Source organism: Pyricularia grisea (assembly GCF_004355905.1).
Source record: "Pyricularia grisea strain NI907 chromosome V map unlocalized Pyricularia_grisea_NI907_Scaffold_6, whole genome shotgun sequence".
In the NCBI taxonomy this organism is placed as follows: Eukaryota; Fungi; Ascomycota; class Sordariomycetes; order Magnaporthales; family Pyriculariaceae; genus Pyricularia; species Pyricularia grisea.
The window spans coordinates 134187-159706 of NW_022156719.1; the positions used below are offsets into that span (position 1 = coordinate 134187).

The window sequence follows — 25520 nt, forward strand, 5'->3', positions numbered from 1 at the left end:
GTCAGGATCGACGAGGAAACACTATCCGGCCCACGGCGCGACTACCTGCGTGCCGTGCAGCAGCAGGGCGTGGCAATGATCGAGTTTGAGCAAAAGGGTCTGCAGAACATCGCACGCCTGGGCGCCGACGCCCGCGAGGCAACGAGGTTCCGAACTCTGCTGGTCGTCCAGCCCGGCGTCAACCGCGCCGAGCTGCTCGGCATGGACAGCGTTACCGAGGCTCTTAACGAGGGCTTCTACAGCTACCCGCTCATTTTGGAGTGCGTGGTTCCCCCTGGCGAGGGCGATGCGGGTACTACGGTGAACGTGCGAATCATCTGCCGCTTTGACGACAGGATAATATCCGCAGGCCAGGTGCAGACGATACTAAACCAGTACGCCCATGTTATCACTCAGCTCGCGGCGGCCGAGGACATGGCTCCGCTGAAGGAGGTGGACATGCTGAGCGCTTACGACCGCCAGCGCATCGAAGAGCTAAACGCCAATCTCCCACAGGCCAAACCGGGTCTCTTCCACGACCTGATCGCTCGCCACTTTGCAGAGAGACCCGAGCATGAGGCCATTTGCGCCTGGGACGGCAGCTTCACCTACTCGCAGGTAGACGATATATCGAGTAGGATCGCTGCCCATTTGACTTCCCTCGGTGTTGGGCCAGAGTCGCTGGTGCCCTTTTGCATCGAAAAGTCCGCCTGGGCCATCATAGCCATGGTTTCTATAATGAAGGCCGGGGCTGCGTTCGTCCCGCTTGATCCCTCCCACCCAGCGGCGCGTCGACAAACCATCATCTCCCAGGCCGGAGCTCGTGTCCTCCTGGTGGGTCCTTCCACCAAGGCGATGTGTTTAGATGCCGACGTGGAGCACCTGGTCGAGTTGTCAACCGCGAGCGTGGCCGACATGCCCCAGGCATTAACAGCCAGGCCAGATACAAAGCCGGAAAATGCAGTCTACGCCATTTTTACTTCCGGAAGCACTGGATTGCCAAAGGGTGTAGTCATGGAGCACAAGGCTTTGGTGACGGCCGCCCAGGCCTTTGGTCCAAGCCTCAACCTCGACTCTTCGTCCCGTGTGATGCAGTTCTGCTCCTACGTCTTCGACGCCAGCCTGATTGAAACGGTCGTGACCCTCAGCCACGGCGGTACCGTTTGCATTCCGTCCGAAGAGGGTCGTATTAACGACCTCGTCGGCGTTATGAACGCCATGAACGTCAACTGGACACTGCTCACCCCCTCCGTTGGCCGACTTATCACACCCAAGACTGTCCCGGGAATCAAAACAATCTGCCTCGGAGGCGAGCCCGTGCGGACCGACAACGTCGAAGCGTGGCACGGAACAGCCGAATCACCCCGGCTGATCCTGGCCTACGGTCCCACGGAGACGACCATTGTATGCTCAGCCTACAAGGTTAAGTCGGCCGCCGACTCGCCCACCATCATCGGCGACGCCATCGGCACCATCTTTTGGATTGCGGACCAGAACGACCACGATAAACTCGTGCCGTGGGGCTGCATCGGAGAGCTCCTCGTGCAGGGACCCCTTATGGCGCGCCATTATCTCGGCGACCCGGAAAAGACGGCCGCGGCCTTTATCGACGGTCCGAGCTGGCTGCCGGACCAGGGTCCCGACTACCCGCGCCGACTGTACAAGACGGGCGACCTGGTCCGATACACGCCCGAGGGTCTTCTCGAGTGTCTCGGTCGCAAGGATACGCAGGTCAAGCTCCGCGGCCTCCGTATAGAGCTCAGCGAAGTCGAGCACCACATACTTAACAGCTGCCAGGACGTCGACGGCGTCGTCGCGGATGTGGTTCCTGTGACGGACGATCCGAACAGTGCAATCTTGGCCGCCTTCCTCGCACTTAAGCCCGACTCGGACTTGCTTCACGACAACGACGCCGCCCAAGAAGCAGAGCCCACGGACCCCCTGCGCATCAACGAAGCAATGCGCCAGCGTCTGACCGGGCTCGTTTCGGCACTGAGAGAGCGACTGCCGCACTACATGATCCCCGCGCTTTTCGTGCCTTTCCGCCGGGTCCCGACAGTGCCATCGGGCAAGACGGACAGGAAACTCCTGCGGGCTTTTGTCAGCGGTCTCGGCAAGGATGGCTTTTCCATGTATTCGCTGGCCGGGAACACGGAAAAGCGGGCCCCGACCACCGCCATGGAGCATTGCATGCGAAAACTGTGGGCAGGTGTCCTCGGCCTCGCGGAGGAGGACGTCGGGCTCGACGACGGCTTCCTGCACCTGGGCGGCGATTCCATCGCGGCCATGCGGCTGATCAGCGCCGCGCTGGCCGAGGGCGTGCGCATCACCGTCGGCGACGTCTTTGACTCGCCGCGCCTGTGCGACATGGCCCAGGTCGCTACACTAGTCGAGGGCGGCGCGGGAGGCGACGAGTACGAGGATGACGGGTGTGCGTTTGCGCTCCTCCCGGCCTCGGTCCCGGTCGAGGCGGTCGAGGCGCAGGTCGAAAAGGTTTGCGGCGCAACACCCGACAGGATCCAGGACGCTTACCCTTGCACGCCGCTGCAGGTCGGCATGGTGACCATGACGGAGAAGCAGGCCGGCGCGTATATAATGCAGACCGTGTTTCAGCTGCCGCCCGATATCGACGACGCTCGGTTTGAAACCGCCTGGAAGGTTATCGAGGCGAGCGCTGACATCCTGCGTACGCGGATAGTCTGCCTCGGGGAGGACGACTTTATACAGGTTGTTTTGGATGAGGCACAGCAGTGGGTATACGGGTCCGACCTCGACGGCTACATCGACTCGGACAGGCGGGCGACGATGCACTTCGGCTCGCCGCTTGTCCGCTGGGCCCTAATCAACGACGCCTCCACCGGGCACAAGTTTTTTGTCTGGACCATGCACCACGCCGTGTACGATGGATGGAGCTTGCGGATCCTGCTCGAAGAGTTCCATCGTATTTACCAGGACAAAGAAGCTGTGGACGCCGCCGCCAATTTAATAGTGCCCTACACGCGCTTTATCCGCTACACTTCGGGTATAGACACTGAAGAGTCGGCCGACTGGTGGCGCGAGCAGCTCGACAAGGCCCCGTCCACGACGCCGTTTCCCCGGCCCGCGCAGCACAAGCACAAGTCTGGCCAGGGCGAGATCTGGCAGCGGCTGTTCCACGTGCAGCAAGCGGCCACCACACAGGTTACAACCACCAGAGCCTCTTTGGTGCGGGCGGCCTTTGCCATCCTCGTCTCTCGCTACGCCGACGCGGACGATGTCGTCTTTGGCGCCACGGTTTCGGGCCGCAGCGCACCGGTGCCCGGCATCGAGAACATGGTCGGCCCCGCCATCGCCACGATGCCGATCCGCGTCCGGCTGGACCCGGAGCAGGCGGCCGGGGAGTTCGTCGCCGACGTGCAGAGGCAGACCAACGCCATGGTGCCGCACGAACAGCTGGGCCTGCAGAACATCGCCAAGGTCAGCAGCCATGCGCGAGAGTCTTGCGGCTTCCAGTGCCTTCTTGTTGTGCACCCGCCGCGCCTGACGGCCCAGAAGCAGGGCAAGGCCATGCTCGACATTCAGCCTCGTGCCGATCTCACCGTGGCGGACGGAAGCGGCTTCTTCACCTACCCCTTGGTCTTCCAGGCTCACCTGGGTGAGGGCGATGAGGTCCAGGTTACTATTACTTACGACACTGGTCTGCTGGAGGAGGCAGAGGTTGCGAATCTGGGTTATCAGTTCGAGGCTGTAATACAGCAGCTCACTTCATCATTTGATGATCCCGAGATAAAGGTCGGTGATATTCACGCCGTTTCCGCCAACGACCTGACGCAGCTTCAAGCCTGGAATAATGCAGCGACGCCCGAGCTCGTTGAGCAGTGCATCCACGACTTGTTCGTCAAGCAGGTCGAGCTCCGACCCCACGCGCCCGCCATCTCGGCCTGGGACGCTAGCTTCACCTACGCTGAGCTCGATCAGGCGGCCAACCGTTTGGCGAACTACCTCGTCCCCCGATTCCCGGCCTTGGGACCCGACGTTCTGGTTCCCATCTGCTTTGAAAAGTCCGCCTGGGTTTTCGTCGCCATGCTGGCCGTTAATAAAGCCGGCGGCGCTTGGGTTACCCTTGACCCCTCGCATCCTCAGCAACGGCACAAGTCCATCGTCGAACAGACCCGCACGTGCGTTGTACTCTGCTCCCCCGCGCAGGCGAAGCGCGCCTTTTCCCTGCACGCCGACGTCGTCGAGGTGTCAGCCGAGCTGGACAATGCGCTGATGGCCACCTTCGGCAGGGACCCTCCCTGCCCAGTCTCCGGGGTTGGGCCACACCACGCAGTCTACGTGCTTTTCACATCTGGGTCGACGGGTCTGCCCAAGGGTATGGTTATGACGCATGGCGGCGTCAGCACGGCCATGACGGCCATTAGAGAACGGACGGGTATTGACCCATCGGTCCGCATTCTGCAGTTCGCGTCGTACGTCTTTGATCTTTGCATCGGCGAAATCCTGCTGCCGCTCGTGTCGGGGGCTTGCGTCTGCGTGCCGTCCGATGACGATAGAGCCGATGATATCGTCCGGTTTATCCGTGAACAAAATGTGAATTGGGCGTTCCTTACACCGTCATACTCGCGTCTTTTCAAGCCGGAGCAGGTCCCGTCTGTCAAGCTCCTCCTGCTGGCGGGCGAGGCGGTTGGTATGGACCACCTGCAGACCTGGGTAGGCAAGGTGCGCCTGCTCAACGGCTGGGGTCCGTCCGAGACGTGCCTATTCAGCAGTCTGCAAGAGTGGACGACGCTCCCAGGCTCGTCACCCCTCAATGTAGGCCACCCCGTAGCAGCGCGCCTGTGGATCGTGCGCCCTGACGACCCCTCCCGGCTAGCCCCCATCGGTTGCGTCGGCGAGGTCATGATCCAGGGCCCGACAGTGACGCGCGAGTACCTCGGCGACCCGGGCAAGACGGCCGCCGCGATAATCACCGACCTGCCGTCTTGGGCGCCGGCAGAGTCGAGACATTACGGCAGGTTTTTCAGGTCTGGAGATCTGGCTTATTTCAACCCAGATGGTACCATGACTTTCGTCTCCCGTAACAACACCCAAGTAAAAGTCCGCGGGTTCAGAATCGAACTTAGTGAGATTGAACATCATGTCCGCGTTAAGCTCGGCGAGTCCGCGACGTCGGCAAACGAGCCGCTGCAGATCGCAGTGGACACGTTCAAGAACAAGGCTGGCGCTGTGACTTTGGCTGCTTATATCTGCTTTTCGGAGAACACCAGGGTTATCCCGGCGGGAGTGGACGACATTGGCGAGCTCGCCAACGAGCTGCTCCAGCCCTTTGATGAAAATAATAAAGACGGCGACAACCTCCGCGTGCGCATGCTATCGCTGTCCAGCAGCCTCGGTGTCGTGTTGCCACCGTACATGATTCCGAGCGTCTTTATCACCATGCGATCCATGCCGCTCGTCACATCGCAAAAGATCAACCGCATCGTGCTGTCCCGCATTGCTTCCGTCCTCGACGACAACCAGCTGGCCATGTACAGCCTGCAGGACGGGACTCAAGAAAGGCAGGCTCCCCAGACCGAAACAGAGATAAAGCTGGCAGGGCTGTGGGCAGATATTCTCAAAGTCGCACCCGACGCCGTTGGCAGAGAAAGCCACTTCCTCCGCCTGGGTGGCGATTCTATCGCAGCCATCCGGCTCGTGACCGCCGCGCGTGACCTGGGGCTGGAGCTTAGTGTTAAGGAGGTATTTGATGACCCTCGCCTGTTGGCCATAGCTGCCACGGCGGATGCCAAAGGAGCCGCGGATGACGGAGTGGATGACTGGGCAGGAGAGTACCCCGAATATGTAGAGCCGTTTGCGCTCTTGCAGCCAGAAAGTTTGGGTGACAACATTGCTTCTGAGGATGATATTAAGCAATTATTTGCCGACAAGTGCAGGGTCTCCCCTGACGTGGTCCAGGACGCCTACCCGTGCACGGCGCTGCAGGATGGCCTGATGGTCCTTGCCAACAGGCAGCCGGAGTCCTACACCACGCGTAACGTTTTCAAACTGCCAAACGGCATTCATATCGACCATTTTCGTCAATCGTGGGAGAGCGTTGTCGAAAGCTGCGATACCCTCCGTACAAGGATCGTCGTTTGCAATGGCCATGCGGTTCAGGTTGTCCTTCAAGAGCCTACATGCTGGCGGGAGCCGGTCCCCGGCGGTGGCATCAAGGCCTTTGTCCAGCGCGAGGCGTCGACTCCAATCAGATACGGCGAACCGCTATCCCGCTATGGTATCGTGGAGGACGGCGGCCGCGTCTACTTTATCTGGACTGTGCACCACTCCGTTTATGACGGGTGGTTCCTGGGTCAGCTTTTTAATATGTTGGACAAATTTATGTCCGGCGAACATCATCTCGTGAATAAGCCAGTCCCGTTCCGTAACTACATCGGCTATATCCTGGCTTGCGGCGAGGAGGATAGTCGGGATTTTTGGCGTGAGGAGCTAGACAACACTCAAATGAAGCACTTCCCAACACCGAGCTCCAAAAAGACAGCCGAAACCAAAGCTCCCAAGATCCACCAGGTCCTGCATCATAACGTCGGCCCGGCCCGCCGCGCAAGCTCCGACGTGACCACGTCAACCGTCCTCCGAACCGCGTGGGCATTGGTCCTCTCCCGCTGGACCGAATCCCAAGAAGTTGTATTTGGAACGGTAGTGTCAGGCCGCAGTGCCCCCGTCCCCGGTATTGAAACAATATGGGGCCCCACGCTGTCGACGGTCCCGATCCGCGTCCGGCACGACGGCGCCACGTCCGTCCAAACGCTGCTTTCAGACGTGCAGGCCCAGGCAGACGCCATGCTGCCGCACGAGCACGTCGGAGTGCACAACATCGCGCGGCTGGGTGCCGGGGCGCGTGCCGCATGTGATTTTCAGAATCTGCTCGTCGTCCAGCCTGCGCACGGCTTCGACAACGCCCTAGGCATTGAAGTCGTGCACACCATCGAGGAGCACAGCGGCTACCACGTGTACCCGCTGGTTGTCGAGTGCCTGCTTGGGGCTGGCGATCAAGTCTCGCTGAGAGTGACTTTTGATCCGGCCGTTTTGCCGCCCCATGATGCACAGGCGATATGCCACCAGTTCCAGCACGTCGTCGCTCAGCTTGTCGGCTGTGCGGGAGAGCTGTCCGTTCAAAACGTTCCGCTCTTTGGCAGTTATGATCAGTATTTGATTTCCGAATGGAATGCCGCCAGCAATACGGAAGCCATCCAGTCTGCTACGATTCAGCAAGTCTTCTCCGAGGTGGTTGGCAAGAATCCCGAAGCCGAAGCAGTATACTCTTTCGACGGTAGATTTACATACGCAGAACTCAACGCGGCGTCCGATAGGCTGGCCGGCCATCTCATAGCCCTAGGTGTCCTGCCTGGGATGCAGGTTCCCTTGTGCTTCGGCCACACCGCTTGGTACATCGTGGCCGTGCTGGCAGTACTCAAGGCCGGCGCGGCCTTTGTGCCACTGCACCCGCAGCATCCTCTGCGCCGCCGACGTGAGGTCATTGAGCAGCTCACCTCGACCATTCTTCTTGGCACGTTCTCGGGCATCGAAAGCTCCGCCGAGCTGGCCTCGACCATGATTCTCGTTATAGTAGATGCTGAGCTGGACCAGAGACTGCAGCGTTGTCCTCCGCCCCAGGTCACGGACTGGAATGCTATTTGCACACCAGGCGACGCAGCCTATGTCATTTTCACTTCCGGCAGCACTGGAACGCCAAAGGGCGTCGTCCTGCAGCAAGAAGCCGTTTGCACCGCCAGCAGGAACCACTGGGATGCGCTTGGCTTCGCGAGGACGAAAGGCGGTCGCGTCTTGCAGTTCGCATCACACGTCTTTGACGCCAGTATATCCGAAATCATCACGACCCTCCTCAATGGTGGGACTGTGTGCGTGCCGTCCGAGGCGGACCGGATGGACCCTCCCGCGCTGGCACGTTTCATGACCAACGCCAGGGTCGAGTGGACTTTGTTCACCCCGACAGTTGCCCAGTTAATGCGCCCGGAGCAGACACCCACTTTGCAGACGTTGGTGCTGGGAGGTGAGGCGGTAACAGTGGATTCGGTGACGCCTTGGCTGGAGGCTGGCGTCCACGTTGTTAACGCATACGGCCCCACGGAAGCCTGTATCGTCATTACGAGCAATGTAATCCAGGCCCCGCGTGATGCACCTTTGATCGGCCGTGGCGTTGGCTACCGTACCTGGATTGTTGAGCCCGACCAGCCCGACGTCCTGACGCCGATTGGATGTGTCGGAGAGCTTTTGGCGCAGGGCCCCTGTTTGGCAGTTGGGTATCTCGGCGATAATGCCAAAACAAAAGCAGCTTTTATTGAAGCACCGTCTTGGGCCACGTCTGATAATGCCAGCAATGGTCGTCTGTATCGCACAGGTGATCTGGTCAGGTACACCGAAGGTGGTCTAATTGAATATATAGGTCGCAAGGACAATATGGTCAAAATGAACGGACAGCGAGTCGAACTCGGCGACATTGAACAGCACGTACGCGCCATCATGAAGGAGATTGCCCACGTCGTTGTGGACGTGCTGAGCTGCGGTTCCGGCGACATACTGGCCATGTTCTTTTGCCAAGCCAACGACCTGCGCTCCGCCGACACCGAAAACACCAGCACCAGCACCGGCATGCTCCTGAATCTGGATCCTTCCCTGGAGCGACGGCTGGCCAAGGCGGTCGCCGACCTCGAGGCGCATTTGCCCAACTACATGATCCCATCCCACTTTTTCCCACTCTCTTTCATACCCGTCTCCAGCAGCACCAAGGCCGACCGCAAACTGCTCCGGACCCGAGTCGCCGCCCTTTCGCCAGAGCAGCTGCACTGCTACACCCTCGATAAAGAGACCGTAACCCCGCCCGAGACGGAAATTCAGGTCGTCCTGCGGGACATGTGGGCCGACGTCCTGCACCTTGACCCTGGCTTTATCGGGTTGGAAAGCAGCTTCTTCCGCCTCGGCGGAGACTCGATCGCTGCCATGAGACTAGTCGGCGCGGCTGCTGAACAGGGAGTTTCGCTCACGGTCTCGTCCATCTTTGAGCACCCTCAGCTGGCCCGTATGGCCGAGGTCGCAACTAAGATGGAGCCACAACAAAATGAAGAGCCCCTCGCGCCTTTTGCGCTCCTGCCCCTCCTAGACGCCGACGACGTTAAGGCCCAAGTGGCCCGGCAATGTCTCGTTGACGTTGGCAGCGTCGAGGATGCGTATCCCCTCACCGCTCTGCAGGAAGGCATTTTCAGCCTTTCGGTCAAGAACCAAGAGAGTTACGTGGCTCGCAACATCTTTACCATTCCGGCGGCCGTCGACCTGGACCGTTTGCGGAGGGCTTGGGACGAGACGCACGCGAGACATGAGATTCTCCGCACACGCGTGGTTGCCCTTAGCACTGACACTGTGCAAGCCGTCGTCGCCGATGAGATCGAGTGGCATTTCGAGCACGACTTGAACAATTATATTCAAAAGTGCAAGACCACCCCCATGGGCTATGGCAAGCCGCTGGTGCGGTACGCCATCATAACGGAGAGCGATTCCCGCAGATACATGGTCCTCACCCTCCACCACGTCATTTACGACGGTTGGAGCGCCGGTCTGATTATGCAGTCCTTCCAGGCTGCTTACCACGGCAGAAAAGAGCCCATACCCGCTCGGTTCGCCCGTTTTATCAATTACATACAGAAACAGGATGCAGAGGCTTCGGCAGAGTTCTGGAAGCAGCAGAGTGCCGGTGCCGAGCTCATGTCGTTCCCTCGAGCGGCTACTGCTGCTCAAACCCCCAAGCCCTCGTGGACCCGGATCCACCAGACGCTTGCTCTGCCGCCTTCAACCGGCAACAGAGACGTCACCATGGACACGCTTCTGCGTTCTGCGTGGGCAATCTCGCTCGCTCGCCACGCGGACTCGGCGCACGTGGTGTTTGGCGTCACCGTGTCTGGCAGAAATGTGCCCGTCAGGGACATTGAGCGCATCCCAGGTCCGACATTTGCCACGGTCCCGGTTCACCTCGCGATTTCGCCCGAGCTAGCGGTGGGCAACTTCCTCAAGACGGTGCAGCAGGCGGCGGTTGATGCTACCAACCACCAGCAGTACGGACTGCTTAATATCCGCCAGTTGGGACCGAATGCTCGCAACATGTGTGCCTTCCAGACCCTTCTTGTGATACAGACAGCGGGGCCTGGTCACGACAACGCAGGAGACAAAGGCGATGATGACATCTTGCAAAGCCAGCCCGACCTGTCGGCGGCAGCTGGCCACGTCTTCGAGTCCTACCCCATCACTATGGAGTGCAGTGTGCGTGGGGATAACGTTGTTGTGGACTGCCACTTCGACGCTGCCAGCATCAGCCAGCCCATGATGGAGACCGTCATTGCACACTTCCGTCAAGCCCTGACTCTACTCATCCCGATGGGAGTGGAAAACACAAAGACCATTGCCAGTATGGACCTCTGCTCCGCTGAAGACAAGGAGGCGATTCACAGCTGGAACAGCACCGACCCGGCCCCGCAGCAGGTCGACGAGTGCCTCCACGACATGGTCAGACGTCACGTCGTGGAGCGTCCAGAAGCCGAAGCCATCTGCGGGTGGGACCACTCGCTCACATATGCCCAGCTGGGCAAGGCGGTCCGCCGCCTGGCCATTCATCTGGGGAATGACGCGGGCGTTCAAGTCGGTGACCTCGTTCCTATCTGCATGGAAAAGTCGACTTGGGCATTGGTCGCCATGCTGGCAGTCATGGAGGCCGGAGCTGCCTTTGTCCCGCTGGACCCGAGCCATCCTATCGATCGTCGGTGCCAGATAATTGACGACATCTCAGCCAAGGTCCTCATGGTCGATCCCATCACGGTAGACGCGTTTGAAGCTCGGCTGGGTGAGGGCATCAGACTAATTAAAATTTCCACCTCGTTTATGGATTCTCTCCAGCTTGAAACCGTTGGTGAGGCCAGCCTGCCATTTGGCAAGCCGGAGCAAGCTGCTTATGTCTATTTCACTTCCGGTTCCACTGGCAACGCAAAAGGAGTCGTCATCCAGCACCGTGCCATCTGCTCGGCCATGGTAGCCGAAACCAAGGCGCTACTTATAGACTCCAACACGAGAGCTGTAAACTTCGCCTCTTTCGTCTTCGACGCCTCGATTCTTGAAATATTCGGCACCCTCATCTGCGGAGGTTGTGTCGCCGTCCCGTCCGAAACCATCCGCGTCAACGGCCTGGCCGACTTTTTGCGAGCCACCGGAACCGGATGGGCCCTCTTCACACCCACCTTTGCAACCACTTTAACCTCCGCCGACGTCCCGACCCTTTCGGTGCTGGTGCTTGGCGGTGAAGCCGTCCGCAAGGAGAACATTGACACTTGGCTCCGCGACGACGTGGCGCTTTTCAATGCGTACGGCCCGACCGAGGCTTGCGTCGCCACCGTCTACAACCGCATCACATGCATGGACGACGTGTCCGTGATCGGCCGCGCCGTCGGGTGCAGAACCTGGATCACCAACGTCGAGGATCCCAACACGCTGGCGCCGGTGGGGTGCCCGGGTGAGCTTCTCATCCAAGGACCCGGCCTCGCGCTAGGGTACCTCAACGACAAACCCAAGACCGATGCCGCTTTCTGCATACCCGATTTTCTCGGCGAGCGAGCCTACCGAACCGGTGACCTGGTCCGGTACAACTCGTCCGGCGCGATCGAGTACATGGGCCGCATCGGCAGCGACACGCAGATCAAACTGCGTGGACAGCGTCTGGAAGCCGGTGAGATTGAGTACCACATCAAGCAGCTCCTCGGCCCAGACGCACAGGTTTTGGTGACCCTGCTCAAGAGCGTCGGCGCTGTCGAGGGTGCTGCACCGGGCAAGACCCACCTTGCGGCGTTTGTATGTCTGCATCGCTCCGCAGAAACTGCACCCATCGACCCGTCGGTGGATCTTTTGCTGTCGGTCGACCCTGTCACGTCGGACAGGCTGAGCGAGCTGGCCCGGGGCCTGGGCGCTGTGCTTCCCGAATACATGGTGCCTACTCTGTACCTCCCGGTTCTGGCCATGCCGCTCAACACGTCCGGCAAGATGGACGTCCGGCGCCTCCAGCAGACCGCGTCGACCCTGAAGCGGGACAAGCTTGCACAGTACTCGCTTTCCTCGGCCGATGTGGAGAAGCGGCCGCCCGTCACTGAGATGGAGGCGCGCCTGCAGGGGCTGTGGTCTTTAACGCTCGGAGTGCCGCTCCGGGATATTGGGCTCGACGACAACTTCCTGGCCGTCGGTGGTGACTCCGTCTCGGCCATCCGCTTGGTCACCAACGCGCGCGCCGCAAACTTCGGCATTGATGTAGCGACCGTGTTTGCTCACCTACGTCTTGAGGACATGGCTAAAGCTGCAGTGATGCTCCGGACTGAGGAAGAGACGGAGGGTGTCATCGGTCGCAACAACAACGGACCTTTCCGTCTCTTGGATGGGATCCTCTCCAAAGACGCCCTTGACCAAATGGTTCGGAATTTCTGTCCCTCGGTCCGCGTGGATCATGTTCAAGATGCATACCCCTGCACGTCGTTCCAGGAAGGTTTGGTGGCCATGACCGAAAAGGAGATTGGCACATACATTGCGCGCAACACGTTCCGCCTCAGTCCCGATGCCGACGTCGACAGGTTCAGGAAGGCCTGGGAGGCCGTGGTTGAGAACCTCCCGATCCTGAGGACGCGCATCCTCCCTCCTCACAACGGACAGTCTATCCAGGTTGTGCTGCGGCATACTCCGGAATGGGAGGCGCACTCTTCGCTGAAAGAGTACCAGGATTCGGATCTCACCAAACCAATGGGGTATGGCTGTCCGTTGTCTCGCTACGCCTTGATAAGTGAAGGCGACTCTACGTTTTTCGTATGGTCGGTGCATCATAGCGTCTACGACGGCTGGAGTCTGGAACTTGTCTTTGACAAGCTCCGCCGTGCCTACCAGAATCAATCATTGTCCCAACCGCCCCCCTACAGTGACTTTATCGCACAAACCCTCGTCGATCGACCCTTCGGTGCAGAGTACTGGCGCAAGGCTTTTCAGGGATCGAAGAGGACTGACTTTCCCCGTCTCACCACCCTGGCCAAGAAACCTCGCACCGACGAGGCCGGCCACTTTACAATCAAGCTTCCCTCTGCTTGGAACAAGCTGAAAGTCACCGTGACCCAAGCATCCCTCATGAGGGCGGCCTGGGGCGTGATCGTTTCCAGCTATGCCGGATCCGACGACATAGTCTACGGCACATCGGTCTCTGGTCGCAGCGCCCCCGTCGAGGGCATCGAGGAGATGGTGGGTCCGGTGGTGGCGACGTTCCCCCTCCGCATGCGTCTCGATTCCACCCGGCCCGTGTCCGAGTTCCTCCTCGAGACGCAGACCCAGGCGGCCGAACTAATCGCGCACGAGCAGTTCGGCCTGCAGAATATAATCGGCCTCTCGGACGACGCGCGCGAAGGATGCGAGTTCCAGACCCTGTTGGTCGTGCACCCACCCACCCTGGTCGCGGCGGTGCAGAACCGCGAGCTCGACCACCTGTTGCGCCCCGTCGATGAGATGCAGACCGATATGGAAAAGGCCTTCTTCACGTACGCCTTGGTCTTCCAGACGCATCTCACCGATGGCGGCGAGGACGTTGGCGTGACTGTCACGTACGACTCGTCCATTCTCCACGCGTCCCAGATTGCTCGCCTCGTCGGCCAGTTTGAGCAGGCCGTCGACCAATTGATCGAGCGTGCCCAGAACGGTCGTTCTGATACTCTTGCGGACTTGAATCTTGTCAGCGCCGCCGAGCTGGACCAGTTCAAAGCCTGGAACGCAGACGACCCGGAGATTGTGGACGCGTGCTTCCATGAGCTGTTTGAAAAACAGGCTCGTCTTCGGCCAGACGCCCTTGCGATTCGTGCGTGGGACGGTGAGTTTACATACGCCGAGCTCAACGACAAGGCCAACCGCCTCGCCTACCATCTGTCGCACAAGTTCGACGTGCATCCGGACGAGCTGGTGCATGTGTGCTTCGACAAGTCGGCGTGGTTTTTCGTCTCGATCCTGGCCATCAACAAGGCCGGTGGTGCCTGGGTCCCTCTCGACCCCTCGCACCCTGCGGCTCGCCAGCAGATGGTCGTCGGTCAGACCAAGGCCAGGCTTGCCTTGACCTCCCCAGCCACCGCGGCCGTCTGCAACGGCTTGGTGGAGACCGTCATCCACATCAGCCCGGCATTTGACGAGGAGCTGGCCTCCAGCATACCCCAGGCGGCTGCCCAGGTGCTCAAGTCGGCGGTCAAGCCGTCCAATGCGGTATATGCGCTTTTTACTTCGGGCAGCACGGGCGTCCCCAAGGGCTTTGTGATGGAGCACGCATCGGTGTGCACCAGCCAGACCGCCATCGCCAAGAGGCTGCGTCTTACTCCCGATGTCAAGATCCTCCAGTTTGCCTCGTACGTTTTTGATTTATGTATCGGTGAGATTGTCGCTCCTTTGATTACTGGTGCGTGCGTCAACGTGCCGCCGGAAAAGACGCGTATGAGCCTGGCCGACCTGGCAGACTTCATCCGCGAGATGGAGGTAAACTGGGCCTTCCTCACGCCCGCCTTTGTCCGGACCATGCAGCCCCAAGACTTTCCCGGGTTGGAACTGCTGCTGCTCGCTGGTGAAGCGGTCGGTCAGGATATCCTGGACAGCTGGTTCGGCAAGGTCAGGCTCGTCAACGGATGGGGACCTGCGGAAACGTGCGTCTTTAGCACGCTGCACGAGTGGCAGTCCCTGGCCGAGTCTTCCGTCACCGTAGGCCGGCCCGTCGGTGGCTTTTGCTGGATTGTCGACCCCGAAGACCCCTGCCGCCTCGTGCCCGCCGGGTGCGTGGGCGAAGTCGTCATCCAGGGCCCGACCACTACGCGCGAATACCTGGCGGACCCCGCCAAAACAAAAGCCACCACGCTCCAAGCCTCGAGCCTTCCCGACTGGGCTCCCCGCCGGACCGAGCAACACTGGAACCGGTTCTACAAGTCAGGCGACCTGTGCCTTTACAACGCCGACGGCACGATCGAATACGTCGGCCGCAAGGACAACATGGTCAAGATCCGCGGCCTGCGCGTGGAGCTGGGCGAGATCGAACACAGCATCCGCTCCTCCCTCGCGGGCGTCCAGCAGGTCGCCGTCGACATCGTCCAGGCGGCTGGCGGCGCCCGTCTCGTTGCATATTTCTCCTTCCTCAACGATTCGCGCACCGCCGGCGTCGATCTCGACGCCGACCTCGCTGGGGTTTTCCTGCCCGTCACGTCCGACCTGCAGGGTGAACTGGCGGTCATGCTCGGAAAGATGCAGGTGGCCCTGCCTCGGTACATGATCCCAACGACTTTTATCCCGTGTGGGTACATGCCCTTCATCACGTCTACGAAGCTCGACCGGAAGCGGCTTCGCGAAAAGACCCTGGCTCTTTCGCAGCAGGAGTGGATGGAATACTCGCTCGTCGCCTCGGTGAAGCGCGCTCCCGAATCTCCTGTCGAGGTTCTGTTCCAGGGGTTGTGGAGCGATATTCTAGGTGTGCCTAGGGAGTCCATTGGCCGGGACGACAGCTTCATCGCTCTTGGTGGTGATTCCATCGCTGCCATCAGACTCACCACAGCAGCGCAGGAGCAAGGCTTCTTCATCAACGTTGGCCAGATCTTTGGAGATCCCAGACTGGCTGCCGTGGCGACTGCCGCGCAGCCATTGGCAGACGACGACGAGGATGAGCTGGGAGTGGCAGCCGGGTGGGACCTGTTGGGGATCGATGATGAGGAGCGCCAGGCGATTACTGAGCAGATCCTCGAGCAGTGCGGTCTGACCCATGACCAAGAGGTGGAGGATGCGTATCCCTGCACGCAACTCCAAGAGGGTCTTATGGCACTGGCTGCCAAACAGCCGGGTTCGTACATGGCTCGGTTTTCGTACCGTCTCTCGTCTGGAGTAGACGTCGAGGTGTTCAAACAAGCCTTTGAGGACGTGGTGTACCACTGCCCAAACCTGCGGACTCGAATCGTTTTGATCAACGGGACGACCACCATCCAGGCCGTCCTCAGGGACGACGTTGAATGGTCTAGCAGCACGGACGATGAGCAGGTTTTCATGGGCTACGGAACACGTCTCTGCCATTACGAGATCCGGGAGACTGAACAAGGTTACATTTTTATTTGGGCCCTGCATCACTCGATTTACGACGGTTTCAGCATGCAGGTCATGCTGGACGCACTCAACCGTGCCTACCATGGGGATGAAATGCCAGCGGTTGAGCCTTATTGGAGGTTGATCGAGTACCTTGGGGAGCAGAGCGAGGAAGAAATCCGGGAATACTGGAGGATTCAGCTTCACCAAGCCAAGCGCGCCTCATTCCCAGCTCGCACAAGCAGCAGCAGCAGCAAGTCGTCGCCCAATACGGAAAACAACGGAAACGTAACCCGCTCCCTCGCCCGCACCATTCACTTCCCTTCCTCTCTCCCATCCTCTACCGACACATCAATTGTCAGGGCCACAGTTTTGCGTGCAGCCTGGGCCCTGGTACTCGCACGCTACTCCAACACCGGCGACATATGTTTCGGCACCACTGTATCGGGACGACAGGGCTCCGTCAGAGGCATCGCAAACATTTGTGGACCGGTGCTGGCCACCGTACCCGTTCGCATCCGTCTGGACCGCGAGGCGACCGTCTTATCGTTCCTGAGTGACGTTCAGAAACAGGCACAAGATATGGTCCCCTACGAGCAGACCGGCTTGCAAACAATCTCTCGGCTCGGTCCCGACGCCAAGGCCGCTTGCGACTTTTCCAGCCTGCTGGTCATCCAACCTGCGCATATCGTCACGGCGGACTCGCTCACCGAGGCCATATTGACGCCCATCACTCCCGAGACTGCCGCTGGGGAGGGCCAAAGCCTGGACAACTACCTCACTTATCCCCTTGCGGTCCAGGGGCTTTTGTACCAGGACCATGTTGATCTCAACTTGATGTACGACTCGAGTGTTCTTAATGAGGCACAGATTCAAGCAATGTCGATACATTTGGAGCAGGTTATCAATCAGCTCCTAGCCCCCGCTGAGCAGCAGTTGCTCGGTCAAGTGTCTCTGGTTGGCGCGTGGGACCTTGAAGTTGTCCTCAAGTCTAATGAAACGGAGCCTGCTCAGATGCCCTCCATCACTTTACATGGGCTCATTGAGGAACAGGCAGCTTACAAACCAGATTTCAAGGCTATCGAGGCTCACGACGGTTCATTGACATACAAAGAGCTGATCGATGCCGCCGATAGGTTGGCACATTATCTGGCTTTACGCTACGCAATCAAGCCCGGCAGCCTGATCCCCATCTGCTTCGACCGATCAGCCTGGCAGTACGTTGCCATGATTGCCGTTAACAGATTAGGTGCCGCCTGGGTACTACTAGGCACGCCGTCTCAGAACGTCACTGCAGAACTGCATTGGGAATCTATCATCGCTCGTTCTGCCGCCACTGTTGTGCTCTGCTGCTCTCGGACGGCCGACAAAATGCGCAGCTCGGCAAGAAACATCGTCAAGGTTTGTCGCGAGCTTCACCAATCGCTAAACTCTGAGGTTCCTCGGCACTCCAGCGCAAGCCCGGACGATACCGCGTGCGTCTTGTTCTCTGACGATCAGACCAAGGGCGTGGTCGTCGAGCATCAAAACATTTGCTCCGGCCACCTCGCTGCCGCTGACCTCGTGAGCCTCGACCAATCTCACCGCGTCTTGCCTTTCTCCCCACAAGACCCTGCCCACATCCTCCCGACGTTGATGCCGCTGCTTTCTGGCGCGGTTCTTTGCGTCCCCCCGCCAGACCTTGACATGGATGGAATGGTCGACTTCATCAACACCGCGGGCATCAATGCCGTGATCCTCTCTCCCCTCTCTGCGTCAGCCTTTTCCCCGCAAGATGCTCCCGAAATTGGGACGCTGCTCCTAGTGGACGAGGAGCCACTCTCGACCGCCTACAGCGGCTGCGACAGGTGGCTCGGAAGCGCCAACATGTTCGGCTGCTGGGCCTCGCTCGAAACTTCATGTGGCATCTGGAGGGCCATAAGCAGCTCGGACGGCAAGCGTCGCCGCGGCACCAACCTCTTCGTCGTCGAGAGAGACGACCACGAGCGCCTGGCCCCAGTCGGCTGCGCCGGAGAACTTCTGGTTCAGGGCCCGACCGTTGCGCGCGGGTATTTTGAAGAGGAGCATGCCACGGGGAGCCCATTCATCGGCGACAAGACCCCTTGGATGCCGTCAAGTCAGTTCGTGGCACGCGTCTTCAAGACAGGATACATGGCCAGACTCTGTGCAGATGGGTCCGTGGAGTATCTGGGGCCCAAGGGTGTAGGGCACAGCCCATACTCGACCGAGTTTCACATACGCGCCAAGGAGATCGACCCGTCGGTGACGACTTCGAGGTTGCTAATCCTCTCGAATGGGGAGGTCGTCGCCCTGGTGGACTTTGACCTGCAAATCGGGGAGCAACCTGATAGCTTGAAAAAAAGAGTCGCCAAGTTGGCCGCGGGCATTGCGGCCAGCGAGCTGCCCATTGTTACCATGCCGCATTATTTCATTCCTCTGCACGGCGTCTCTTGCCACACACTCACCATGAGGTTGACCACCATGACGGTCGAACAGCTGTCTGCCTACAGAGTCGACAAGACGGAAAACGCCACCGACTTTTCAGCTTCCGGCGGGCTAGAGGTCGAGCTTCGAAAGCTGTGGGCTCAGGTCCTTGGTCTAGGTGAACATCGCATCGGAAAATACGACAACTTTTTGGATGTTGGAGGCGACTCGGTCCGCGCCATCCACCTTGTCAGCCTGGCTAGGAGAAACAATATGGAGCTGACGGTGGCGGACATTTTCAAAAATCCTCGGCTGGCTCAGATGGCGGCCGTTGCTCGTACATTGGTGCCAGAGACCGAATCTTCCAAAGTCGACGCGTACCATCACTTCAGCTTGCTACCTGCGGACGACAATTCTGACATCGTTGACGATGCTGCTCGCAGGTGCAATGTCAACGTGGATAGCATCGTGGATGTCCTGCCTACCACTCCTCTTCAGTCAGGCCTTATGGCGCTTTCCAAGAAGCAGGCTGGCTCTTACACCGCCCGCTTCCTCATCAAGCTGCCCGAGTCCATTGATGTGCATCGTTTCCAGGAGGCCATGGTCAAGACGGTTTCGATTTGCCCCAACCTTCGGACGCGCATCATCATGACATCTCGAGGTTCTTTCCAGATCGTTCTCTCTGAAGATGCCGCTTCCGTCCTGCACTTATCCGACGCCACCTTGGCTGGAATCAAAAGCCAAACTATATTAGATATTGACTACGGCTCTCCACTTTTCAAATATGCTTTTGTTTCCGACGATGACGGGAGCCACTATCTCGTCTGGAATCTCCACCACAGTGTGTATGATGGCTGGACCGTCGGATACATTTTCAACATCCTGCGCCAGGCCGCCCTGGATCAAGAACTACCTACCCCTGTGCCTTTTGCACACTATCTACAATATACCATATCTACCAAGCAGCATGCATGCGACTTTTGGCGTTCGCAGCTCACCGATGTCAGCCCGGCCAAGTTCCCAGAGCTGCGCGGGAGTAACATGTCCGACGTTCGATGCGACGGCGAGCTCACCCGCCAGATACAAGTCGACGGAGCCTCCCACTCGGGCATCACAGCGGCCAATCTCATCCGGAGCGCCTGGGCGCTAACGCTGGCGTGCTACCTCGACACCGAAGACGTCGTGTTTGGAAACACCGTCTCTGGACGCAGCGCCCCCATCGCGGGCATCGAAGACGTCGTTGGCCCTACCATCGCCACGGTTCCGTTCTCGGTCAAGATTCAGGCCCGGCAGAAGACGGTTTTCGCCTTCTTGGCCCAGGTTCAAGAGCAGTCCAATGCCATGATACCTTTCGAGCACCTCGGCCTTCAGCACATTGCCAAATTGAGCGATGAGGCCAAGGAGGCGTGCAATTTCCACAACCTCCTCATCATCCAGCCCGGCCTCTCGGGTGCAAACGCTGTCCAAGATGAGGAGCAGGGCCACGAGTTTGAAATATCAGACCTTACCAACAACAACAAGAGCTACCACACTTACCCGCTCGTCTTCCAGTGCCTGCTCGGCCGTGAGGGACGCGTCGACGTCAGCGCTGCGTACGACCCGCGGGTCTTGTCCGACGCCCGCGCCGCCGCCATATGCGGCCAGTTCGAGCACTTGATCCAACAGCTCGCCACGGCAGATGGGGCCATGCGCCTGTCTGATATAAACATGTGCAGCCCACGCGACCTCGACCAGCTCATGGCCTGGAATTCACCCGCCCTCCCCGCGCCGCTTGACAACTGCGTGCATGATTTGATCTTGGAGCAGGCTTCGCGCATGCCGCAGCGGGAGGCACTCTACTCTACAGAAGAGTGCCTCAGCTACGAGGAGCTCGACCGCTTCTCGCAAACACTCGCTGGTTTGCTGGTGGATATGGGTGTCCGTCCAGAGAGCAAGGTCCCCATCTGCCTCGAGAAGTCAGTGTGGGCAGTCGTCGCAATGGTGGGTATTATGAGAGCAGGCGGTGCCTTTGTTCCACTGGATCCCACCCACCCCGAGGGTCGTCGGCGGGAAATTATCCGCAATCACCTCGAGGCAAATATTATCATCACATCCCCCCACTCCGTCTCATCTTGCCAGACAATGGCACCAAACATCATTTCTCTATCTCGTGAATTTTTCCAAAAACAGACCCAACAGACAGATGCCGGACCGAAATCGCCAACACAAAGCCCTTCACCTCGCAATACCGCCTACGTCATCTTCACTTCGGGTTCGAGCGGAACACCAAAGGGCGTTGTTGTCGAGCACCAAGCCGTCTGCACCAGCGTCCTGGCCATGTCCGACGAGAACGCATACGCTCTTACTAAAAACACCAGGACTTTGCAGTTCTCCAACTTTGTCTTTGACGTCAGCCTGGGTGAGATCCTCGCCACCCTGGTCGCCGGCGGGACGGTGTGCGTGCCGTCGGACGAGGAAAGACTCGACGACGTGGCCGCCTTTATGCGGCAGGCCCGCGTCAACACCGCCATGTTGACTCCGTCTTTTGCGCGGACCATCGACCCCGACGAGGTTCCCGAGCTCCAGACCCTCGTGCTCGGCGGCGAGGCCCCGACCAGGGATAACCTCCAAACCTGGCACGGCCGGATCCGGCGCCTCGTCAACGGCTACGGTCCTGCCGAGGCCGTCATCTACTGCTCAACGCACGTCTTCGAGTCGGCCGACCAACCACCCACCACCATCGCGCGCGGGCGCGGCTCGAGCGGCCTCCTCTGGGTGGTCGACCCGGACAACCACAACAAACTTGCCCCCATCGGGTGCGTCGGCGAGCTCGTGATGCAGTCGCACGCCCTGGCCAGGGGCTACCTGAACGACGACGGCAAGACCAAGAGCTCGTTTATCGAAAGCGCCGACTGGTTGCCCGCGCACCCGCAGAGTGCGTTTGCAGGCCACAAAGTCGAGCCGAGACTGTACAAGACGGGCGACCTGGTGGTTCGGAACCCGGACGGCACCGTCGAGTACCTCGGCCGCCGCGACGGGCAGGCCAAGCTCCGCGGGCAGCGCCTCGAGGTCGGCGAGATCGAGCATCACATCAAGGCTCTGGCCGGCGACGCCGTGGAGCACGTCGGCGTCAGCGTCGTGCGCAGGGACTCCCGTGAGGCGTTGGTCGCTTTTGTCTCTTTTGCCGGTTCCGCAGACAAGCAGGGTCGCTTCGAGGGCTTGAAGAGCATCTTGCCAGTAGAGGATTCCACGCGGCGCATCTTTGAGGCGCTGGTCGACGACCTCGGGACCAAATTGCCGTCCTACATGGTCCCGACCGTCTTCCTCGCCTTTCGGCAGATGCCGTTCAACAGCTCTGAGAAGCTCGATCGTAAAAGGCTCCAGGCTCTCGCCCAGGGCTTGTCGTTTGAGCAGCTGGCTGAATATTCGTGCACGTCACGTTTGCGCGGGAGCCGGGCCGCGTTCGAGCCCCCGACCACTCGGGTGGAGTTGACTCTCTGCGATCTTTGGGCGCGCGTTTTGGGTGTCTCGCCGGACATGATTAGCAAAAACGACAGCTTCTTGCAACTCGGTGGTGATTCCATCGCTATCATCCAGCTGGTCCAACTGGCTCATCAGCAAGGCCTCAACCTCAGTGCCGCAGTCGCTTTCGAGAGCCCTGTCCTCTGGCGCATGGCTGCCGCCGTAGAGCAGCAAGAGCAAGCTGTGGGCTCAGAACTCACCGAGCTTGCAGCTACGGAGGATCAAGATGCGATCGAAGATGAACTCCGCGAGGAGGCCGCTGTGCAGTGCCAAATCAGCAGTGAGCAGGTCGAGCATGTCTTCCCCTGCACGCCGCTTCAGGAGGGACTGGTCGCCATCTCGCAAACGCAGCCTGGATCCTACATGGCGCGCTTCATACTCGAAGTGGCGCCGATCCTGGATGTGACCCGCTTCAGAGACGCCATGGCGACCATGGTGGCCGCCTGCGACAACCTGCGCACGCGCGTCGTCATCGCCGGCGAGTCACACGTGCAGGTGGTGGTGGACGAGCCCATCCGCTGGACGGAGCTGAGCGGCCCATGCCTTTCAGACGTGCTCAACAACCACCCCGTTCCTCGCGTCAGCTACGGCGGACCGCTGTCCTTCTTCGCGCTGACCAACGCGGGCCCGGAAAGCAAGAGATATCTGGTCTGGGACATGCACCACTCCGTCTTTGACGCGTGGTCGCTGATGTCCATGATGGATATTTTCCAGCGCGCCTTTGCCGGCCAGCACATTGAGCTGCCGACTTCCTTTGCCAATTACGTCCGGTATACGCTGCGCACCCCTCGAGATGCCACCGAGAACTTTTGGCGGTCGCAGCTCGCAGGCGCCAATCCCGCCAAGTTCCCAGCGGTGCCGGCGAGCGTGCGCGCCAGCGGTGTGCGCCCCGACAAGTCCATGACGTACCGGTTCGACGTGGCTGGTCGAGCGAACAACGGGTCTGACTGCACTGTGCCCACCGTTCTCCGCGGCGCCTGGGCCATCTTGTTGGCCAGGTACCTTGACGCAGACGACGTCGTCTTCGGCACCACCGTGTCTGGCCGCAACGCGCCGGTCAAAGGCATCGCCAAGATGCTCGGCCCCACCATCGGCACTCTGCCGGTGCGTGTACGAGTCGGTTGTGGTGGTGGCGACGAGACCAATGGGAACAAGAGCGGCACCATCTCCGAGTTCTTGACAAACATGCAGAAGCAGTCCAACTCCATGATCCCCTACGAGCACACGGGTCTGCAGACCATCGCCAGGCTGAGCGCCGAGGCCCGGGACGCGTGCAACTTTCACAGTCTTTTGATTATACAACCGGCCATGAACCTGCTCAGCAGTGTCGACACGGACGTGTCAGGTGCGGAGGAGGAGCTGAGCAACGGACTTCGCTTTGTCGACGGGACGACCGAGAATCAAAACTATCACGTCTACCCGCTCGTGCTCCAGTGCATGCTGGGTAGCAGTGGGAAAGTCGAGATCCGTGCGACTTATGACGACCGCGTCCTGTCTGAGGCGCAGATGCAAGCCCTCTGCAAGGATTTCGAGAGAATTACAAGCCAGTTGGTGATGGGAGATGATGGAAGCACAAGGGTGGAGGAGGTTCGGCCAGTGGGTGAGCTTGAGGTTCCTGCGTGGACCAATGAACAAGACGCTATCGCTGCCAGGAGTGAGGAAATAGGTGGCAAGACTTTGGGCGCCGAGTTCAAGGAACCGTCGAGCCTGATAGAGTCGGAACTCCGGGACATCTGGTCACTAGTCCTCGGTCTGAAGGCCGAAACTATTGGGGTTAATGACAATTTCTACCATCTCGGTGGAGACTCGATCAGGATCGTCACCATGGCCAAGAAAGTGCGCGAAAAGTACCAGGTGAGGCTCAACCTCGCTCGACTCAACAGCAGCGGCGTCACTATTCAGCTGCTGGCTACGACTATCCGGGATTTTGGCAGTGGAAGCAACGCAGCGAGCATCACAAGCAAAGTTGACCTCATGACTGAGGTCGATGAAGCCGTCAAGATGGCCTGGCGTCAAACAGACAAGGCCACTTCTTCACTTTCTTCTTGCGGCCCTCCTACCATCGAGCCCATCACATGGCTCCCAACCCAAGCTACTGTATTCTTAACAGGAGCCACAGGGTTCCTGGGCACCGAGATACTACGTCAACTACTCTTCTCTCCCCGAACCAAACACATTATCACCCTCGTACGCGCGGCCTCTTGCGAAAAGGGCCTCGAGCGCGTTACACAAACAGCACAAATCGCCGGGTGGTGGACGTCAACCACTCCCGACCTCCTCGCCAAGCTCGAGGTCTGGACCGGTGACCTGGGCCGCCAACGCCTCGGCCTGTCCACCACCCAGTGGGACGCACTCGAGACCAACGTCGACGCCATCATCCACAACGGCGCCACAGTCAACTGGAACGCCGACCTCGCCACGCTGCGCGCTCCAAACGTCTCCTCCACCTCTGCTCTCCTCCGCGCCGCCCTCCACTCCCGCGCCAAGATGGTCTTCGTCTCGGGCGGCCCCAAGGGTCTGGACACGCAGGCGGACCGCGCCGCCGTCGCCGGCCTGCTCTCCTCCGACGGCGTGACGGGCTACATGAGGTCCAAGTTCGTGGCCGAGAGCGCCGTCTGCGAGGTGGCGTCGCGCCTGGGCGCGGCGCAGAACCGCGTCTCGGTCGTCAAGCCCGGCCTGGTCATCGGGTCCGAGGCCGGCGGGGGCGTCGCCAACACGGACGACCTCGTCTGGAGGGTCGTGGCGGGCGCGTGCGCCATCGGCGCGTACCCGATCGAGCCAGACACGCACTGGATGTACGCGGCCGACTCGGAGGCCGTGGCGCGCACCGTGCTGGCGCAGGTGTTTTCGCCCGGCGCGGTCGAGCCGTTCGTGGACCTCCAGGACGGAGTCTCGGTCCCCCTGTTTTGGGCCTCTGTCAACTCTGCCCTGGATGTGTCGGAGCGCCTCGTGCCTTTGTCCTGGGAGGAGTGGACCAAGAAGGTGCTGGTGGATGTCGAGGCCGTGGGTGCGAAGCATCCGCTCTGGGCGGTGCAGCATTTCATGACCGGAGGGGGTCTCGGCGTGTCGGTGTCCGGGCGGGAGAGGTGTGGCCGTTCGAGACGCGCCGTGGATGCCTCGGCAGTTGAAAGGGCTATTGTCAGCAACGTGAGGTACCTGCAAAGTGTTGGCTTCATTGGCAAACCCGGAAATCTCGAGAACGGTGTGGGAGCGCGTGTCATTGGCCGGTCAGGGCTGTAGACGCAACGGTCTGGTGTATCGGCTTGTGTTTTTCTCTTTTCTTCCCTTCTTTTTTTCCTTGTTTATTGTCTAAACTCATCCTCATGATTTCCCTTTTTGTTAATCTGCTTGTTGCGATACTTGTTTTGGTTTTCATCGGTTTTGCTACAAAGCATATCTGCAGACAAAATGCTCGGGATTTTTTCTTATGTACCCAATCAATCTTTATATCTTATTTACTATTT

The 25520-nt window shown here is 59.7% G+C and overlaps 7 protein-coding genes across 7 annotated transcripts; 4 read left to right on the forward strand and 3 right to left on the reverse strand.

Annotated features, from left to right (window-relative positions):
* Nucleotides 1–414: 414 nt before the first annotated feature.
* Nucleotides 415–991, forward strand: PgNI_08009 (uncharacterized protein; the record flags this gene model as incomplete). The annotated part of the gene is made up of 2 exons (XM_031128011.1): nucleotides 415–813; nucleotides 914–991. 2 exons carry the CDS (start codon nucleotides 415–417, stop codon nucleotides 989–991), a joined length of 477 nt encoding a protein of 158 aa, XP_030979290.1.
* PgNI_08010 (uncharacterized protein) lies at nucleotides 588–4095 on the reverse strand (the record flags this gene model as incomplete). Its single annotated transcript, XM_031128012.1, has 4 exons — nucleotides 588–944; nucleotides 1780–2067; nucleotides 3490–3684; nucleotides 3766–4095. The coding sequence occupies 4 exons, from the start codon at nucleotides 4093–4095 to the stop codon at nucleotides 588–590; spliced, it is 1170 nt and encodes a 389-aa protein (XP_030979296.1).
* Nucleotides 3526–8641, forward strand: PgNI_08011 (uncharacterized protein; the record flags this gene model as incomplete). Its single annotated transcript, XM_031128013.1, has 4 exons — nucleotides 3526–4333; nucleotides 5015–6528; nucleotides 7069–7740; nucleotides 8582–8641. 4 exons carry the CDS (start codon nucleotides 3526–3528, stop codon nucleotides 8639–8641), a joined length of 3054 nt encoding a protein of 1017 aa, XP_030979298.1.
* Nucleotides 7354–10773, reverse strand: PgNI_08012 (uncharacterized protein; the record flags this gene model as incomplete). Its single annotated transcript, XM_031128014.1, has 4 exons — nucleotides 7354–7702; nucleotides 8561–8805; nucleotides 10078–10392; nucleotides 10444–10773. 4 exons carry the CDS (start codon nucleotides 10771–10773, stop codon nucleotides 7354–7356), a joined length of 1239 nt encoding a protein of 412 aa, XP_030979300.1.
* Nucleotides 10132–10925, forward strand: PgNI_08013 (uncharacterized protein; the record flags this gene model as incomplete). Its single annotated transcript, XM_031128015.1, has 2 exons — nucleotides 10132–10867; nucleotides 10921–10925. The coding sequence occupies 2 exons, from the start codon at nucleotides 10132–10134 to the stop codon at nucleotides 10923–10925; spliced, it is 741 nt and encodes a 246-aa protein (XP_030979302.1).
* A 2051-nt stretch (nucleotides 10926–12976) lies between these two features.
* PgNI_08014 (uncharacterized protein) lies at nucleotides 12977–14375 on the reverse strand (the record flags this gene model as incomplete). Its single annotated transcript, XM_031128016.1, has 3 exons — nucleotides 12977–13030; nucleotides 13582–14165; nucleotides 14237–14375. The coding sequence occupies 3 exons, from the start codon at nucleotides 14373–14375 to the stop codon at nucleotides 12977–12979; spliced, it is 777 nt and encodes a 258-aa protein (XP_030979304.1).
* PgNI_08015 (uncharacterized protein) lies at nucleotides 13546–25296 on the forward strand (the record flags this gene model as incomplete). Its single annotated transcript, XM_031128017.1, has 6 exons — nucleotides 13546–15465; nucleotides 16333–19605; nucleotides 19927–20850; nucleotides 21739–21973; nucleotides 22607–22936; nucleotides 23402–25296. 6 exons carry the CDS (start codon nucleotides 13546–13548, stop codon nucleotides 25294–25296), a joined length of 8577 nt encoding a protein of 2858 aa, XP_030979305.1.
* Nucleotides 25297–25520: the final 224 nt, after the last annotated feature.